General features: G+C 46.6%; 2 protein-coding genes across 2 annotated transcripts in view; one reads left to right on the forward strand and one right to left on the reverse strand.

Annotated features, from left to right (window-relative positions):
* The window catches only part of LOC138516878 (uncharacterized), a 245,937-nt gene that overhangs the window by 18,833 nt on the left and 207,942 nt on the right, over positions 1-19,162 (forward strand). The gene's annotated exons all lie outside the window — the stretch shown is intronic.
* Positions 1,292-5,904, reverse strand: LOC138515700 (prophage side tail fiber protein homolog StfR-like). Its single transcript, XM_069630357.1, has 3 exons — positions 5,599-5,904; positions 4,483-5,274; positions 1,292-1,857 (listed from the first exon to the last, which is right to left on the reverse strand). The coding sequence occupies exons 1-3, from the start codon at positions 5,744-5,746 to the stop codon at positions 1,292-1,294; spliced, it is 1,506 nt and encodes a 501-aa protein (XP_069486458.1). The 5' UTR covers positions 5,747-5,904.

Genomic DNA, 19,162 nt, shown 5'->3' on the forward strand with positions numbered 1-19,162 from the left:
TGACCCATGCATCCCATGATAAGGAATCCCAAGCATGCGCAAAAGGAGCTAGCATCCCTCCTATAGGCGTTTGCGATGCTGGCGCTGCGATAGGTAGACTGACCTATGGTTTGTTGCTGTGCTGGGTATCGGACGGCTCTCCTCCAACCACAACCTCTTCCTCGTCCTCTCGTAGGGAAGAAGATATCTGTGCGGTCTTGCCAGGTGTGTTGAACCCTGGATTGTTGAGGTCTTCTGTCAAAAGAGGAGCGACCTCTGCCTCGTCCGGTGTTGTAAATAGCGTCACGAGAACGCTGCGTACCTGTTCGTCCGGTTGGATTCCTTGGTGATGAGGCCAGGCTGTCGGATGACCCGGAGAGATGTGACGGATGGCGCGGGGAACCAGCCCAACACCAGCCCGAATGGAACCGGATTGGAGGTGAACCGGCTCCCAACGCCACCGGTTGGCTCACCCCTGATTGAGTGGCGTCAGGACAGTGCAAGCACTGGCAGGGGGAGCCTCTGAGTTGATGGTCCGGGGTCCTTGGTGGGATTCCGATGGTAGGCAGGTCCGGGGACTGGAAGCTGAACGGTCCCTCCAGGGACGAAGACAAGGAAGCAAGAAGAGCAGGCCGGTCAGGAGGAAGTACGGAACAAGAGGGGAAAGCTCAGAGCGGATAGGAACTGGAAGGACTGGGCAGAGACTAGAACCAAGGAGGGCGAGCGGGACTTCTGGAGCTGAAGGAAGGGGAAGAAGGAAGGAGGAAGGACAAGGCGAAAGGCAGGGGTTCCCCAGGCAGAACAAGGGAAGTGGAGGGCAGGGGTTCCCCAGGCAGAACAAGGGAAGGTGGAGGGCAGGAGTCCCCCAGGCAGAGCAAGGGAAGGTGGAGGGCAGAGGTCCCCCAGGCAGAACAAGGGAAATAACGCAAGGCAGCAAAGACACGATCCGAACAAACCGCGTTGAGACGCGGTTTGGAAAAGGATCAGGGCTCCTTAAATAGGCCCGCCAGCACCTGGGAGGCCTGTAACGCAAGCCGTGCCGTCTCCCCGGCAACGGACACCCCACAACGAGGCTTGAGCCGCACGCCCTCCCGAACCGAGCATCCTGCGCACTGCGCATGCGCGGAGCGCGGAGAGCGGGCGCCCGCGCATGCGCGAAGCAGTGCGCGTAGGAGACCCGGAAGCGCCTGGGACCCAGGACACCCCCGGACCCCGAAGCCGAAAACGAGGATACAGCCTCCAGGACAGGGAGCGCCGTAGCGGGTAAGGGGACCTCAGGACGGGCGGCGTGACATCCGGCCCTGGTGAAAATTTATGAAGAAAAAACTCTTCTGATGGATGCTTGCGCTTTGTCTAGTGCAGTGAAGGTGCCAACAAATTTGAAAATTTCCTTCATGAAGGAGTCGCCGAAGAGCAGACCTTGGGCAGCAGCCCCGGATTCAGTATCTGCTAACTCAGTGAGCTTGGTGTCGATTTTGTAAAGTATACCTTTGCGGCGCTCAGCAGAAATGGCACAGCAGACGTTTCCCAGCAAACAAATGGCTCTTTGAGCCCAGCCCGAAAGTATTACTGGGTCGATGGGTTCACCTGTGTCTAGGGCTGCTTCAGCCAAGTCCATCATCTTAGCCAGTGGACCCGTGATGTCTAGTACTCTGTCTTGGCATGCCCTCCAGGCACGATCTATACCTTTTTGTGGATCTTTGACATTCTTTCCCAAGAAAGTAATCATTTTGGAGTCCAGCTCCGGTGTCAGGGCTACTTTATCTGGGATCCCCGGGTGTGGGCATTCTGCTTTGAGTCTTGCTCGGACCTCTTTATCTAACGGCTTGTATAGCCTGTCCTTAATGTACTCTGTTGTCCTTGAAGATGGTTCCCAGTCTGTAGATCTGGGATGCACCAAGTCTTCTAGCGTAAACATCCCCTTAGAGGGGGGGGTTCCTTGACTGACTTCTTAGGGATGGGGGCTGCTGCAATCCCTGAGGTTGAGGGTCGTGACCCAACTGTGTGTGTGTCTTCGTCTGAGGAGATGGGAGATTGGGCCTCATTACGACCCTGGCGCTAAGCGAAAAACGATGGCGGTAAATGCTTACCGCCATCGTTTTCCGCCAGGTCCGATCATGACCCGTGACCGTTAACTACGATGCCAATAGCGGCATCGTAGTTAACGCTGCCGCAAACTGCGCTAAGGGTGCGCGCACGCGACCGCCCACACCGTACTTAGCGCCATGGCGGAAAGGCACGCAAATGCCGACCCAAGCGGACATGCACCTAACGCCATCAATGAGGCCACTAAGTACCTTACCGCCATGGTGCAAATAACGCCATCGCGAACCAACCGTAAAGGGCCAATTCAAGTGAATGCAGCTGCCACAGGTGCACAGAAACAGCACAGGTGAAGGCAATACAGACTCAGGGGAGTATAAAAAGAGCACACCCCACCCCTACCCACACCCAGTCACACTCCACAATGATGCCAATACGACTAGCAATGTTGGGGCTGGAGGACCTGATAGCAATGCATGTGCTACTACAACAGCAACAGCAACAACAACAACAACAGGCAGCACAGAGGAGACGCAGGAGGAGAAGGAGGGCAAGGCAGGCCCAGCAAGCCCCACCAGCACAGCCAGTGCCACCACGCAGGCAGCCCCCAATCCCACGCATCAGAGCCAATCCAAACAACCTCACTGCTGAGCAGATCCACACCCTGTACCGTTTGGACAGGGACACCATCACCGCCATCGTAGACATGACACACAACGACATCGTCAGCATGATAGAAAGTCCAACCGCCATCCCCCCCCTACTGAAGGTAGTGGCTGTACTCCACTTCCTGGCCACAGGCACCTACCAGCACACAGTGGGGCACCTGCATGGCATTTCACAACCATTATTCTCACGAACACTCATCCAAGTGCTCGATGCCCTCCTCAAGCACACAGACGACCACATCTCATTACCACGGACTGCCCAGGAGATTGCAAACACCAAAGTGGGTTTCCATGCACTAGCCAGCATACCCGGTTGCATTGGTGCCATCGACTGCACCCATGTGGAATTGGTGGTTCCACGTGCCATGGAGGTACCGTACCGCAACCGGAAACAGTTCCACTCTGTCAACGTGCAAATGGTCTGTGACTCCAACAAGATCATCACACATTGTTGTGCCCGATTCCCCGGATCAACCCATGATTCCATGGTCCTGAGGAACTCCACAATACCACGCTACATGGAGCGACATGCAGGCCCAAGATCCTGGCTACTCGGTGAGTGCGATGTCATGGAAGTGGGCATGGGAATGACGTACCAGTGCATACTCCACCTGGCTGAAAGGGGGGGGGGGATGATGCATACTCCACCTGGCTGAAAGGGGGGGGGGGATGATGCATACTCCACCTGGCTGTGAGTAACACAGAGAACGGATACAGAGGAAGGCCACTCACAATGCACAAAACCCCTCTGCATACATAGGGTGATGGCATGCAAAACAGGCCATGGCAGCAATGAGCATATACTGGTTGCATAGTGTGAATCAATTAGTGCATGTAGAAGTGAGCCAAGGTAACAGTTCCATGCCAGCCATGGTGGGACATCATGTTCCTGATCAGACAACATGACTGACACATACATTCTCGCCTACATACAGGTGATGCAGCCTACCCCCTGAAGAGGTGGCTCCTCACGCCAGTCCGGAACCCGCAGAACCAGCACGAGGAGGACTACAACCGTGCACATACACGTACTCGTGTGGTCATAGAGCAGACATTCGGCCTCCTGAAGGCACGGTTCCGAAGCCTCAGCAGGTCTGGTGGGGCACTCCTGTATGGCCATGAGAAGGTGGCAAAGATCGTCATGGCATGTGTCATGCTGCACAATATGTGCGTCAGACGGAATGTGCCCCTGCCCCCTGACGCAGAACTGCAACCACCTGACGATGAGGATGAGGATGAGGAGGGTGCAGAAGGGGCGCCACCACATGGAGGAGGCGATGCACAGGAGGGGCGTGCCATGCGCCAAAGTATCATCAACCACTGCTTCTAGCACACACGGCTGGTGTTCATCGCATGGAGACTGCACTTGGGGCACTGTGTGACTCTGGGGCATGCACACTGAGGACTGGACACCAATAAAGCACACATACGCAATGAAAATGTCCACACATTTCCTTTTTTGAAACGAAAAAAGTGTATTTGAACTATGAACTGTCGTGTCACACCCCCTCCCACCTCCCCCCTGCACACCCCAACACACCCCCTCCCACCTCCCACCTCCCCCCTGCACACACACCCCCCCAAACTCCCCCCTTAACTCCCCAACACACCACCCCGCCACCCCCCTGCACACCCCAACACACCCACTCCCCCCTCCACCCTCCCCCCCCCCCTGGAATCCCAACAAAGGTGTGAGTTGGTCTGTGCAGCAGTGTCAGTAGTAGGATTCCTACACTGTCCGGCCACTATTGGCAGCCCCCTCCACTGGCCCCCGGGGCACCCCTGCCTGTGCTGCGGAGGTTCCTCCCCGATCGGCGGATGGGGCTGCTCGGTGTCGAGCTGGCAACCGAGGAGGATCCTGCCTGCTCATTTGGACGCATGGCCCGTATTGTCTGCACAAGGTCAGTGATGGCGTGCCGCACAGCAGCTAGTTCCGCGCAGATGTCCTTTGTGGACGACTCTATAGCTGCCTTCACAGTCTCAGCACATTTCTCCATTGCTGCACTTGACCCCCCACATTCAGCAACATGTTCTTCGAGCAGCGAGGAAAGTTGCTGCTGCCGGGTGGCAATCGCCTCCAGAGAATGGTTGGAATTCTGGCCCATGGCTAATGGCAGTGGTATTCCCATTGGGCTGATCTGCCCCTGCAGCGGGGATGGAGTGGCTGGCCAATCGTCATCCTCTGGCTGACCCTGTGTGGCATCCGCATGCGGGCTGCTTAGGGACAGGTAGGGGGAATGAGGGTGGCCTGTGGGGCTTCTGACATCACTCTCCTCAAAGATCCCTGCTTCGCTATCGGAGGAGGCAGCAATGGCAGCAGTCTCCCCAATTGTGCTGCTTGCAGCAGAGGCTGTGGCTTCTGTGGGCATGATTGGTGTGATGTCTGCTGCTGCTGCTGCTGCTGTACTGCCTGCTGGGGTGGCTGTCTGTGCCCTGTCCTGTTTCCCTTGCATGGATTTTGCCTGCTGTGGTGTTTTCCTCGGGACGACAGAGGTGGAGGGTTGTGGCGTTGGCACAGTTGGCCTGGCCCTCTTGGTGGGTGTGGAGGCTGTGGTGTCCTCTTCCTCAAGGTCGGAATTTGAGCCTGTGGTGGGACAGAGGAGGGAGAGTGTTATTGATGGGTCTGCGGACATTGGCCGGGCATTGTGGCGACTGGCATCTCATCAGTTAGTACATGTGGCACATTTCATGCAGGGGAAAAAAGTTGTCTCCCTTTTGTGTGGAAGTAGCATGGAGGTATGTGGGTGCCTGCAGTTAGGGTGTGCGTGCTGCATGTGTACAGGGTGCAGATCGGATGTATCTGTGGGCAGTCTCCTGCTGATGTGTTGCATTCACACTATGGGCCAACATTGTACTTCACATGAATGGACTTAGGTGAGATTTGCATGCCTTGATTTGAGCCACCTACCTGCATCGCCCGATGTCGGGGCTCCTCTCTCCATTCCTCCTACTCCTTCAATGCTCTGCATTCCGATTGTGGAGGCACAGATTTCCTCCCATGGCTGCAATTTTATAGGGGACTCCGATCCTCCCCCAGTTGCCATTGCCAGGTTCATGTTGGCTGATAGTATGCTCCTGACTCTGAGCCGGAGATCGTCCCACCGCTTGCGGCACTGTTTGACATTGCGGGGTGTTGTTCCCACGGCACTGACCCGCTGAGCTACCAGTGCCCATATGGCCTTCTTCTTGGATATGGCCGGTCTTGTCAGTTGGTTGGAGAATACCACTGCAGCGTTCTCCTGGAGGGTCTCCGCTAGAATGGTAAGCTCCTCTCTGGAGAAGCGGTCTTGCCGCTGGCGGTCACAGGCTTTTTTCAAAACTTTAGGCATCTTCCTGCAGGTAGAAGGTTGAAGCCGGTATTGGCGGGGTCTCAGGCTCGGATGTCCAGTGGTTTCGGAGGATGGCAATGGATTGTGTTTTTAAAGATGGCCGCCGTGCTCTTTCCCGTTCCGCCGCGGTGACGCTACTTCCGGTTCCGCTTATCTACGGTCACCGCTAATTGCGGTGACCGCTAACTACGGTCACCGCTATGTACGGCGGTGGCGGTGGTGCACCTTGCGCCGCATACGATGCCGGTAGGTGCCGTTTTGGGGGCATTACCGCCATGGCGCTGTTTACATTACCGCCATGGCGTAATGCTCGTGCGCGATGGGTCCTAATATGGCGCACTTTACGCCATCGTCCCACGGCGTTAACGTTCATTACGCCATGGCGGTAATGACGGCGGATTACCGCCAGGGTCGTAATGAGGCCCATTGACTGTTAAAGTCATATTCTTCTTGATCAAAGCCCTGTCGATATCCCTCCCGGGCTTGAGGATCTGGTACCCCTGTTTTCTTCCTCGGGGTAAGAGGGTTCATCTGCGGAAGAGGGTTCCTTCCTATTCAAAAAGGCCTTTTTCAGCCTGGAGAAAGCGTCTGAAAGGGCAGCAGTGGCTGGTTCTGGCTGGGTCGGGGGGGTTGTAGAGTATTTACTCTAGCGAGCCGGTATACATTCCCCATCTGAAAGGTGCTTTCTCTTTTGAGTCTTTTTTCTTGGCAGGGTGTTCTCTTGTAGGTGCTCCTCTATATTGTCCAGACGCTGCTGGAGAGGCAGGAGCATTTCTGTCACAGCTTTCTTGATGCTGGTCTCCACTGTGCAACCCAGCACCTTTTCAAGGCTGTTAGCCATTGCCACTTTGTCTATATCAAAAGTATCTTCCTCATATTCTGACCAATCTTGGCCCTCATGGGAAGTACTGGGCTGCCATGTTGAATCTGCACCTTTCTATTCTCCCTGTCTCTTTTTTTTTCTTTAGATTCAATTATAATTATTCAAATACATATATATAGACCGCCTTCTCTCAAGCCCACAGTATTGTAATGGGGAGTCTGTAGAGCCCTGGTCCAATAGGGCAAATCAGCTTACAGCTTTTCTCCTTTTTTTTTTTTTTAAAAGCTTTTTTTTTTATTATTTGATTCAAATGTATAAACAATTTTTTCAAAGGTAAAATAAGAAAGAGGTCCAATGCATCCGTAAAGTTCCATTAAGATCCCCTTCAACATTAAGTATTCCTAAAAAGCAAAAGGAAAGTCCCTTCCAGTTCCTCCAGTTTGACCATTTCCAATGTTATTGCAGCCTGACCTATTGAGTTCCTTACGTAAACCTAGTTGTACTGAAAATCTTTAACAAGGTTGTGTTGTCACACTTCTTTCCTTTATTTATTTAATCATTTAGTCCCTTTTCACAATGTATACGTTTTTGTTTTGATTCCGGTTTTTATAAGACGTGCTCAGACATTTTCACATATGAAGTCTTCTCTTTCGATGAGGTTTTTTCACACATTAGACCACAACGAAGTTCCTCCTGTTCCCTTTACTTCGTTGTCAGCTTAATATTTTCGAAAAAGGATGCCACCGCAATCACATTTTTAGTATTTTCTCCTTCGTTAAAGGCCTGCCACCAATTATTCTCCGTCAGTGTGGTAAACGATTGCATTATTTTCCCTAGATAGACTGATCTCGATGTACTGATACCTTCACATTCGAGTAAAAGATGTTGGCTAGTTTCTACTGTCTCGTCTGATTTGCAATATCTACATTTGTTATGTGATGACAATTTCCTTATGTATTGAATTTCGTTAGTTTGTAGTTGGTTTAACCGAAATTTCAGATATGTTCTGGCCAACTTTTTATCTGGGAACTATTTCAAGTAACTTCTTGTGTCGTATAGTTTTTTCGGGACTGTTGGGAAGTCTTTCATCAACTTATATGCTCGCGCTATGTCCTCTGTCCTGATCCAGTCTGCTTCAAAGAGTTTTTTTGATATTTTGACTGGGTTTATTTCAAGTGTCTCTTCCGAGACATCTAGATCTCTCAATAACTTCATATTTCTCAACTTCCAGTCTTTTAGTGCATGGATCTTGTCCGTTGTCATCTCGTTCTTCACCAGCTCCAATGGTTTTGGTTTATTCTCCAATTGGAGTTTTCGGTATAACATTAGCATGTTTCTCTCCTGGATCGCTTTTAGTGACACGAGACATAGTTCTCTCCTTAATAATGGCATCGGTGTTAATTGTGCCAGATTGAGCACTTTCTTCCAGAAATAGCTCTCTAGTTTAATCCACAGTGCTTCAGGTATTAGAACATTGCATCTGCTCCGTAAACGATTGAAGGGACCAACTTTGCTTTATAAAAATTGATTACTGCCAGTAGTGAAAATTTCCCGTATTTTTTGTCGATCATCCGTGCTTGTATTGTTAAAGTTTTTTATCTTTGTCCATAGCAGGTTTTGCATTGTTGTTTCGTACTCACTGATTGACATCATGACTCACAGATATTTGAAGTCTTTTACTTTTTCCAATTTAAGCCCCTCGGCGAACCAGTTCTGCTTGCTTTGTTTCTTCTTTTTCTTGCCTTCCCAGGCCATTATTTTGTTTTTTTCTGGATTCAGCTTTAGATTGTTTTGCTTCAGATATATGATCAAGTTCGTCAACTGTCTTTGCAGACCTATTGGCGTGTTATCCAACAGGATGATATCGTCTGCATATAACAGGCGCGATATTTTTTCGCCACCAATAGTTGGAGGGAAGCATCTTATTTCATTCTCATACTCCGCATAGTCAGCGATATACGCGTTATATAATGCAGGGGGCAGGGGGCAACCTTGCTTCACCCCTCTGAAGGTTGGAATTTCCCTCGACAGTAGTCCATCTTGCCCGAGCCTTACTTTAATAGATGTATCCTGGTACAATGTTTGAATCGGGCCCATAATAGCCGCAGGGCACTTCCTAGCTTCCAGCTTTTCCCATAATATGTCCCTGTTGACCTGGTCAAACGCCTGTACCAGGACAACAAATGCCATGTATACGGGTTGACCTGTCTGTGTGGCCTTGGCTTTGATTGTTGTCAGCATCAATATATTAGTCGATGTTCCTGCGTTTTTTACAAATCCTGTCTGGAATGGATAGCCGCCGTTTTCCGCTTTGAGCCAGGCTTGAAATGCTTCCAAGGCGAGCCCACCGCATATTTTCCTAATAACATCCAGTAAGGATATTGGGCGATAGTGGCATGGATCTTCTCGATTTCCGCGTTTAAAGATTGGGACTACTATAGCTTTTTTCCATGAAGCTGGTATGTTTTGCTTCTGGTTGCAAGTTTTAAAGATGTTGCTAATCAAGGGGGCCCATATCTCTTGATGTTGTTTTAGGTCACTGTTTGTGATCCCATCAGGCCCAGGGGCCCTTGAGTTGTTAAGTTTTTTGATTTCTGCTAGGATATCTTCTTCCTTTGTTGTGATCTCCCATGGAGACTCAGTCCCCTTTTTCTTTTTTCGCAAGCAGGGACTCTCCATGACGGGCAGTGGTGCATATAGGTTGGAAAAATGGGAGATCCACCTTGTTACTCCGATGCTATTTTGTAATGCGATGGTACAGGACAATATAGTGCCCTTTATTAGGGTCTAACAGTCTCTTGATTTTTCCCCACATAATGTTTTTAACATTAGTTCCGAGTCTGCCTGGTATAGGGAATGCCTTTTTTGTATTATCCAGGATTTATAGTTCCTACTGGCGTTCGTCCAACTTTCATGCGCCAGTTGTGTACCGGATCTGTTTGCTATCCGTTTTAATTTTCAAAGGGTTCTTCTTCTTGTTACTATGTTATGTTATGTTTTTTATCTTATACCGCGCCAAAGCCCGTAGGCATCCAGGCGCCGAGAGACAGAAACATGCAGGCTACCTATGAGGAGAGGGGTCACTAATGGAAGAGATAGGTCTTCAATTATTTCCTGAAGGAGAGTAAATCCTCGGTCTTACGCAATGTAGCTGGTAACGCATTCCAGGCCTTAGCGCCTTAGATATGAAACGCTCTGCCTAGCCCACGGGATCGTTTCACACGATGTTGGACTAGTAAGAGATCTTCCGCTGATCTGAGCCTTCTTGAGGGTTGGTAAACACTTATAACATCCTTCAAATAAATTGGTACAGTCCCAAAGACGCATTTATGACAGATGGTGAGTAGTTTAAACTGAATTTGGGCCTCAATAGGAAGCCAATGTAGCTTTTCCCTAGCAGCAGTAATTGGTTCTGAATATTTCATTTGGTAGATGATGCGAATAGCTTTATTTTATACCTTTTGGAGTTCAAGGATGTTGGCTTTACTTGCCCCACATAGGAGAGCATTACAATAATCCACGCGTGTTAGAATAACAGCTCTCACCAGTTTAGTACAGTTTTCAATGGAAACAAGTGAGGCAACCTGTCTGAGCACTTTAAGATGGTAGTTAGTGCTCTTTGATATGGCAGCGACGTGAGCTTCACAGTCTAAGCTACTCTCCATGAAGGTGCTTAACGTTTTAACTTTCTGTACAACTTTTATATCACTACCATCAATCCTGAAACCTGAGTACACCTGGTCCAGTATAGCTAGTACCTGACGGGGTCCGAATAGCATGAGCCCAGTCTTTAAGGCATTAAGGAAGAGCCTGTTTGTAGACATCCACTTTTTTATCAGTTGATATACCATATCTACCAAATTTTGGTCTGTGTCATGATTACCCGTGATGTCAAGGACCAATTGGAAGTCATCTGCATAATTGCAAAAGAAGATCTGAAAGAATTCCAATTCATTGCAAAGGGGGAGGATGTAAATATTAAATAATAAAGGGGAGAGACAGGCCCCCTGTGGAACTCCACAGGTCAACAGTTGTGGTTCCGAGGCACAGTCCCCCCAGTATACCTGCGATCGACGACCCTCTAGAAATGATCTTAGCCATTCTATGGCATTTACAGAGAGGCCCCCGACTGATTGCATTCTCCAAGAAGTATGTTATGATCAAGCAGGTCGAAAGCTGCCGATAGGTCCAACAGCATCAGCAGGCCCAACCTGCTTTCTTCTAGCTTAGAAAGCATATGAGTCTGCAGGTCCAGGAAGGCGGTCTCAGTGCCATGATGGCTTCTAAAACCTGACTGTTTAGTATGAAGTATGTCAGCCATTAATACATAATCCTGCAATTGGATGGTTGTAACCTTGTCTATAAGTTTGAGTAGAAACAGGGTATTCGTAATTGGCCTTAAATTGGCAGCATCAGAGGGATCCAGTCCAGCTTTTTTTAGTAGTGGTGAAACTGCAACTTTTTCAGTGGCTGAGGGATTTTGCCTGACCAAAAAGAGGCATTTGTGAATCTACATAGGAAAGGTGCGACTTGTTCTTTGTGCTCCAAGATGATTTTGGATGGGAGAAGTTCACCTGAGCAGTTGGTAGGCCGCATAGATTTCATAATATTGATCATTTCTACTACAGTGGTTTCCTTAAAGGTGAAACAAACTGCAGGTTCAGTTTTGGTGACAGTATTGGGCATAGAATTTTGTTCAGTATCCGTTGGTTTAGCATCAGGCTGTGATACCTGACTGGGCAGCAGTATAGTCTTAGCTGTGGGCGATGGGAGAGTCAGAGTTTCCTGCTTAATTTTATCTTGGGCTTTGCGTAGTTTATCCGCAAAAGCTTTCTGCACACGATTGCAGTCCTCAATGTGGGTTTAATAGTGGAACCACAAGCGGTGGGTTTTTCCCAAGATCTAAAAAGGCGAAAAAGTTATTTGGTCTGATTCCCTGCAGAATTGATTTGATCATTATAATAAGTTTTCTTGGCCTCGAGAATTGCTAATTTGTACTGCTTCTCTTTTAGCTTCCAGTCCGACAAGTTGGCCATAGAACCATCTTTACGCCAGATATGTTCAGCCTGCCTTTTACTTGCTCTGAGGTCAACCAGGCAAGGAGAGAACTATTTCCTGGTTATAGGCATGGAGATAGTTCTTTGGGGTCTCTTTGATTTTATTTGCCGTCTTTATATATTTTTTTAACAACAGTGTATAGTCCACCATCTTCTCTGACTTTTTTTTTATATTGGCTTCCCCATCCATTATGATGGAATACTTTTCAGAAATTTGCTTAATTGCATTCTCCGTCAGTTTCAACCTGGATCCCTTGGTGTTCACATCTGGAACATGGTTAAGAAACTGTTGGGATTTCTGTAGGTTCGCCCATCTTGTATGCTGTAAATTATGGTCACTATTTAGAGTCCTTACCATCGCAAAACTGACCGTCATTCCCAATAGTTCCTTCGACACAAATGTATGGTTTTATGTCCCTGATTGTTCCAATCTTTGCCAGGAAGGGATCTCCAGATTTTTATCTGATCGTAACCAATGCAGGTTGTGCAGGTCTCTTGATCCCAAGATTTTTTTGAGGTTCACCTCTTTTCAGGATTGGCGCGGATTTTGGTAAATGTGGTCGTTGGTTTCCAATATTCTTGCATATAGCATTGAAATGCCCTGTGATTATTGTATGGTTGCAAGCTTGGTTTTCGGCATCTTCATCTAGAATGGTTAAGAGGTTTTCCAGATATAACTCGTCCCCACTTGTGTCTGGGTTCCAGTAAGTGTTAATTAGTAATATGCGTTCTTCCTTTTCTATACTTCTACTGTCTATATATTTCCAGGATATTATTAGGACTTGAAATTGGTCGAGAGAGTCCCTTTGTTCCGTCACCTCCAAACCACTACCTGCTCTTATTGCTGTAAGTAAACCGGCTGTGGGACGACCCTTTGGGCCCTGTTTCGCTGGTATGGCAAATGTTAAATATCCATCCATTTACGGTTTCTGTTGATATATGGAAAATATGTCAGAATGAGCTTCTGGCGCCCTCGATCGCAAAATCAGTTGTGAATTACAACGGAAATCGCTCGCGAGCGCCGGAAAGCTGAAAAGGGGACCTGCTACTGCAGGCGCTCCCTCTGGTGGCCGTGGGTGGGACCGCGGTCACACAGGCCTACAGCTGTTGCTTCCCGAGGCCGGGCAATGCACGCCGCCTCATGAAAGCGAAGTGGAAGGCCCCCGCGAAGGTCCGTGAAGGTGGGCCCTCGTAAATCTCAAAAACACGGCTTGTAAAAGCCAAACGAAGAGAAAAGACTCCAGCAGTACTCTCCGACGCCAGCAGGAAGCAGCTGGCGTCGGAGAGAAATCTAGTCACGCTCGCCGGACGTAGTGCGTCAGATAAGAAAACAAAGGGAAATTAACCCTTTAACTAACGCGCGGCGAATGCTGCGCAAATACAAGCATAAATATAAAATATATCATATTAAACCATGATAAAATATAGTAGAAAACAGATCTAGAATATGATGCACTTATCTCTTGCTGTGATCAGCAAAGAAAGAGGAAGTGTCATCATATTCTGGACTGTTTATGGAGGGATATACTCACTCATTGGAGGATTCAAGTCACATGTTGGTGACATCACGATGAACTTTTGCACAGGCCTCCTGGGAAACGAAGTTTTATGTGTTTTCAGGACTTTTAAGGACATTTGATAATGTTTCCTGTTTGTGTTTATGGTTACATATTTTCTATGCACTAAAGAAAATATTTTTGCTGCTGAGCTTTCTTTAAATAATTAAATAAAAGAAAGAGAAGCATAATGGGAGGCTCCGCTCTTGACATAGAATAGGACATGAGGCATAAACTGAGAGAAATGTGATAGAGGTATGGAAATTGTTTGAGAACAATGTAAAGTGGTAATGGAATCACTTTGGGGTAAGTGTAAAAAGGGAATTGTCTTTGCCTACAATGTGATGAGAGTATGAGGCAAGCTTTTTGGAGTAATAGCAAGTGGAATGGGACAGTAATGTGCAGCATTGTAAAGAGAACATAAGCCATCTTCTGGAAGCAATGTGGTATACTTTTATGGCAACTTTCTGGAGGAAACGTGAAGGTAACATGGGACATCTCAACCTAGGTTGCAATGTTATAGTGGAATGGTACGATGTTCCAGTGGAGGCAATGTAAAAGGCACATTTTCTGGGCAGCATTATGAACGAGGCATGGAAGATCTTCTGTTGGCAATGTGAAAATTGCATGTGGTAATTTGATATGGGTATAAGGCAGTGTGGAGTGGCATCGGATAACATTTTGCCAGCAATGTCTTCTTGAGCAATGTGATAAGATTCGTAGGGTGATTTTCTGGGAGCAATGTTAAGGCGAAACGGGTCACTTTGTAGGGGGTGTGAAATGGAAACATGTCATCTGAGATCTGGAAACATTTTATAGTACAGCTGCTATTAGAACGTGCATAGCAGATTATATGGGGCAACTATGGGAATAGCATCATAAAGGGGTTACCTAGAGGAATGCCAGCTTGACACAATTAAACTAATATTGTAGTTTCCTGGGGGCGATATAAAATTAACCTTCATGTAGGCACATTTATGACAACGTGTTAAGCCAGGGAAAGACTGGCATGCCACTGTTGAAATGTGCAAGTGCATTTCAGGCGCTAGTGTGAAAGTGGCATTTTTAGAGGCAAATATTGCTGTGTCTTTGTTAGGCCAATCGTTGTTGCGCACTGAATTCGGATTAAAGTATTCTTTCTTGTTTTGTTTAATTCATCACCATTAGATGTTTACTAATAAAGTCTATTCCATTCAAATGTATTACATTATCACATCTTTAGTGTCTGCACTTTCAATAAGTTATCACTGGTGACATGGTTCTGAATTTTTGTTGGTCCTGATGTGTACTGACACTTGATTATTTAGCTTTACACTGTCATTGTACAGAAGACGAAAATTACTGTAACAATACAAATCATTAATTAGATTGCTTTTGTGTGCAGCTGTTAATAGGTGATGAATTGTAAACTTTCTATGGGCAGTGAACTGAAATGCTTTTGATAAATCCACTAAACTTGGATACCTTTCAAAAATATAATAACATTTTCAGGATGCTAGAAAAATCGCCAACTTCCAAAACAATTAGGAAGACAAAGATTACGAGTATGCAAATAAATGGGAAAATAACCAAAAACAAAATAGTAGATATAAAGGAAAGGCATACGAAAAGTGAAAATTAAATTTAAAGATTTGAAAAACAAATTGAAGAACTAGTCTTTGTAGAAAGTACCATTAAAAATGATGATGATCTGAATGAAATACTAAGTGACTTTCAAAAAGAGATTGCGCTGATAAACAAATTAAAACACTCTAAATTAGACGATATAGATCTGCGTCCACCAAACGCTAATAATTTCCATAACCTCAGTGAGATGCATTTTAGGTTGGAGGACCAAATGAGCGTTCCCCCACCTTATCTGAACATTATTGCCAATGAGATTGACAAGCAGCTAGCAGTTATCAGCTAGCAGTTCCTGCTGTTGAGCCTACTAGAATGTATGTGTTGACAAGCGATAGGCATGCGGCACCTAAGTATACTCACACTAACACCCTCTCCAAGGACGTCACTTGTGACCCCACTTGACCGATTTCTATCTAACGCAGGAACAAGTGGGTGCAGTCTTATAGCTGCCCTTTTGAACACCAGATCACGGATTAGTCATGCTCAAGACATCCATGATCTGATCCGGGACAGTCAACTTAAAAATGTGTTTCTCTCTGAGACCTGGATCAGAGACACCAGTGGACCATGCATTAATCTCACAGTCGCCTCAGGGTATTCCACCTTCTGCAAAAAACAGAGAAGAGGTCTCGGAGGTGGAGTGGCAATCATAGCAAAATCTGATTTGGTTGTCTTCGCTTCTCCCATCTCCTGACATAGTTGCAAAGTCTTACTAGTTCAACTGACTCCCAACCCGAATACACGTGTGAATTGTATTCTTATTTATCGCTCTCCATCAGCTATGCCCGACTTCCTAGAGGACATTTCTCAGACCCTAAGCTCCCATGAGGGTAGAAACTGAGCTCTCTTCTCTTAGGTGATTTGACTTACTGGAGGGGAGATAAAACAGATAAGGGGGCTATTGAACTTGAACAAACCTTAAATAATCTGAACTTCCAAGTGGTAAACAAAGACCCCCCACCACTGATAAGAACCACATGTTGGAATGGGTGGTCTCTAGAAATGTTTTAACCACTATTGATCGAACGTATCCCTGTATTTAGTCGGATCATTACATTGTGGAATTCCACTTCCAATTATCAGAGGCGGTAGTTAAACCTCAGAACCCCTCCAAGACCATTATCAATCATAATTCAACAGGATTCAGGTGCAGGACCTGTCCTTTTGTTTATCAACTCTCATGACTGAGAGTGAGGATTAGGGGTGTCACGGTATTGGTTTTAGGTTGGTATGATAACCTTCTTGCCAAATGACGGTATATCATGATTATCGTGGTATAGTTGGTGGAGTTAACTAATCTTAACAAATGTTTTCTTAAAGGTCATAAATTGTCTACATTTTGAATCTTGTCTCTGTACATTTTTAGCTGATCCTCCAGGTATCTAAGGCGGCTGCAGATTGGTATTTCATGACACTCACTCGTTGATCACCTTGAATGAAAGAGTGACTAGTGGAAGTGTTAAAATGCACATTTTGAGCAATGAGCTTGCTGCTCAGTCACAGGTCATCACTTTGAAAATCGGCCTCAAACTGCATTATTTTGGAACCACATAGCACCTCACTGACCCCTCACTGCGATCAGTCATAAAAATTTGTTTTGATAACGCTTTATCCCTTTAAAGGGACAAAAGTCACTCGCGTGAGGTCTGAAAGCCCATGTCATTGTGCTTCTTATGTCAAAATGTCATAGCCAACACACTCACCGAACGGTTGCATAGACTGGCCTAGACTACCACCTCACCACAGCCCCATCATTACCATTTTCCCCAGGTCTGAGCGCATTAGAACCCTTGTCATATGAGTTGAGAAAGAGGAATGCTTTCATAGATGGTGTCCCAAATCGAGGATAGACCTGAGAAATATCTCACCCCCATTGCTCTGGATACTTCAAATTGAATGAAGAATCTGTTCTGCCTGCTTGAGTCCAGTGCCATATGCAGAAGGCAGGTGAAGGATCAAGCGAAGCAACAACTCTAGTGCCAATGTGCAAATCTACAGGGAGCACAGTGGGGGGGGGGTGCAGTTTACATACTAGCACAAAGAATTGATAGGCCCAGTGTTCTTACAGTCTACAGAGAAAACGTTTTTTGTGGACATGCATCAGAAGGGCATCCAGTTCATGCCCCACTTTGAATTGTGGGTTGTGTAGTTCCCCATCTTTCAAATTGGTGCTAAAACTACAAATCGGCTGATCTTTAACCCGACTCTACTGATCACAGAGAAAGAGCGGTCACAGCATCAAAGCTGCATTTACTAATGTGGCCTCACTTTCCCTATGCTCTTGTCTGCCAAACAAGGCCCCGTTGGCAGATGCCACATCCCACAGTGCAAGATCCAGACTGTGCAGTACTTGCTTACTGCAGCCTTTCCAAATCAGATTGAAAAGCTCACTTAATAACTGCAGGCCCTAAAACGGTATACCGGTATAAACAACATAACGGTTATTATAGTTCAATTAAGCTGTTCACGGTATCTATAACGGTATACCATTATACCGTTACAGCCCTAGTGAGGATTCAGCTGAGCACTTTTCCTCCTCATTCTCAAGCACCTTTTCTAAACTGCTTGATGCAAAAAGCTCCTCTTCGATCTAAAATTGTGAGGGATAACACCAATCAAAAAAATGGTTCACTCCTGAACTCACAGCAATAAAGAAGGAAAAACATAAACTAGAACTACGCTGGTTAAAAGATCAAACTGATGAAAACAAATCAATATGGAAATAACTAGATAAAACCTATAAAAATAAAATCATCGAAACTAAGAAGGAGTATTATAATCTTGAATTGAACCAGGCCTCCAACTCCCCCAAAAAACATTTAGAAATTCTTAGACTTCTTAAAAAACTAAAGTCCCTTCTTACTCCATTTGTTCCCTCCAAGCAGGACTCCATAGATGTACAAACAGTATTTGGAGCCAAAATAATGAAGACCAGTGAGAAAATCAGTGTAGCACTGCCTAATGTCGCATTCTTGACTAAGATTCAGGGTCATGCTCCTAGAAGCAAAACTATTGATATTTTCACCTTCTCGACTATGTCTGTACTGGAGATGCAGAATCTTTTATCCACTATGCTTCCCACCTCGTGCTCTGGAAACATCCTCCCGCCTAAGCTGAGCTTGGAAAACAGAGACTTTTTAAAAACTTTTTTTACTTTTGTTTATTAGCGGAAGCAAACAGCGTACACACACAGTGAAGCATCACTGATAAGTTAAATTAACACCATTTACATTTAGCAGTATCAGCAACACAATGGCTTGTTTGTCCGAAAGACAGAGTTATCACAACATCACAAGTATTTGGTTGCACTAGCGGAGGCCGTGGGGATGGGCGATACTGACCGTCTGTCGGTTTGCCTACTGAGGTAGCTACAAAATGCAGTCCACACATTTTTAGGGCAAGTTTGCGTCGGTAGGAGGTTGATATATTCTTCTTCACATGTCTGAGTCCAAATCAGTGCGTTCAGCCACATCTTAAAAGTAGTGGGGGCGGGCGATTTCCAGCATTGGAGGATACATTTATTGGCCACCATGCAGCTCACATTCAGAAACTTAGACATTTTCTTGGCACTACCATCTCTTCAAACTCCAAACAGCACACTTGCAGAGTCAAGACCAATTGTAACACCCACAATCTCAGAAAGGGCCCTAAGGACCTCATCCCAAAACCTGTACCGACCATTACATGACCAGAACATATGCAAGTCATCAGCTCCCTCCATTCGACATCTTGGACAGGCATGCGTTTGGTTCCGGGAGAACTTGGTAAGTCTGTGCGGGGTGTAGTACAATCTATTCAGTAGTTTGTATTACATGCAGCGGAACCTAAAATTGAGGGAGACCATGCTCGTGTGTGAGCATAGTTTCTTCCACACTTCATCTGAGATCTCAAGGTTAAGCTCATCAGCCCATTCATTGCATGCTCTAGGGGGCAGGTTAGGGGATTTTGCTAGTATTATTTTACATAAGGAGGATACCACCACACAGGCCTGGCTGGAGTTGGCTATGTAGCATATTTCAGATGTTTCAGGGGGTTCGTCCGGGAAAGACGACCACATAGCATGCACCGAAGCACAGAGTCTTTA

Source organism: Ambystoma mexicanum, chromosome 6q (genome assembly GCF_040938575.1).
Source record: "Ambystoma mexicanum isolate Mex_15411 chromosome 6q, UKY_AmexF1_1, whole genome shotgun sequence".
NCBI classification, from domain to species: domain Eukaryota; kingdom Metazoa; phylum Chordata; class Amphibia; order Caudata; family Ambystomatidae; genus Ambystoma; species Ambystoma mexicanum.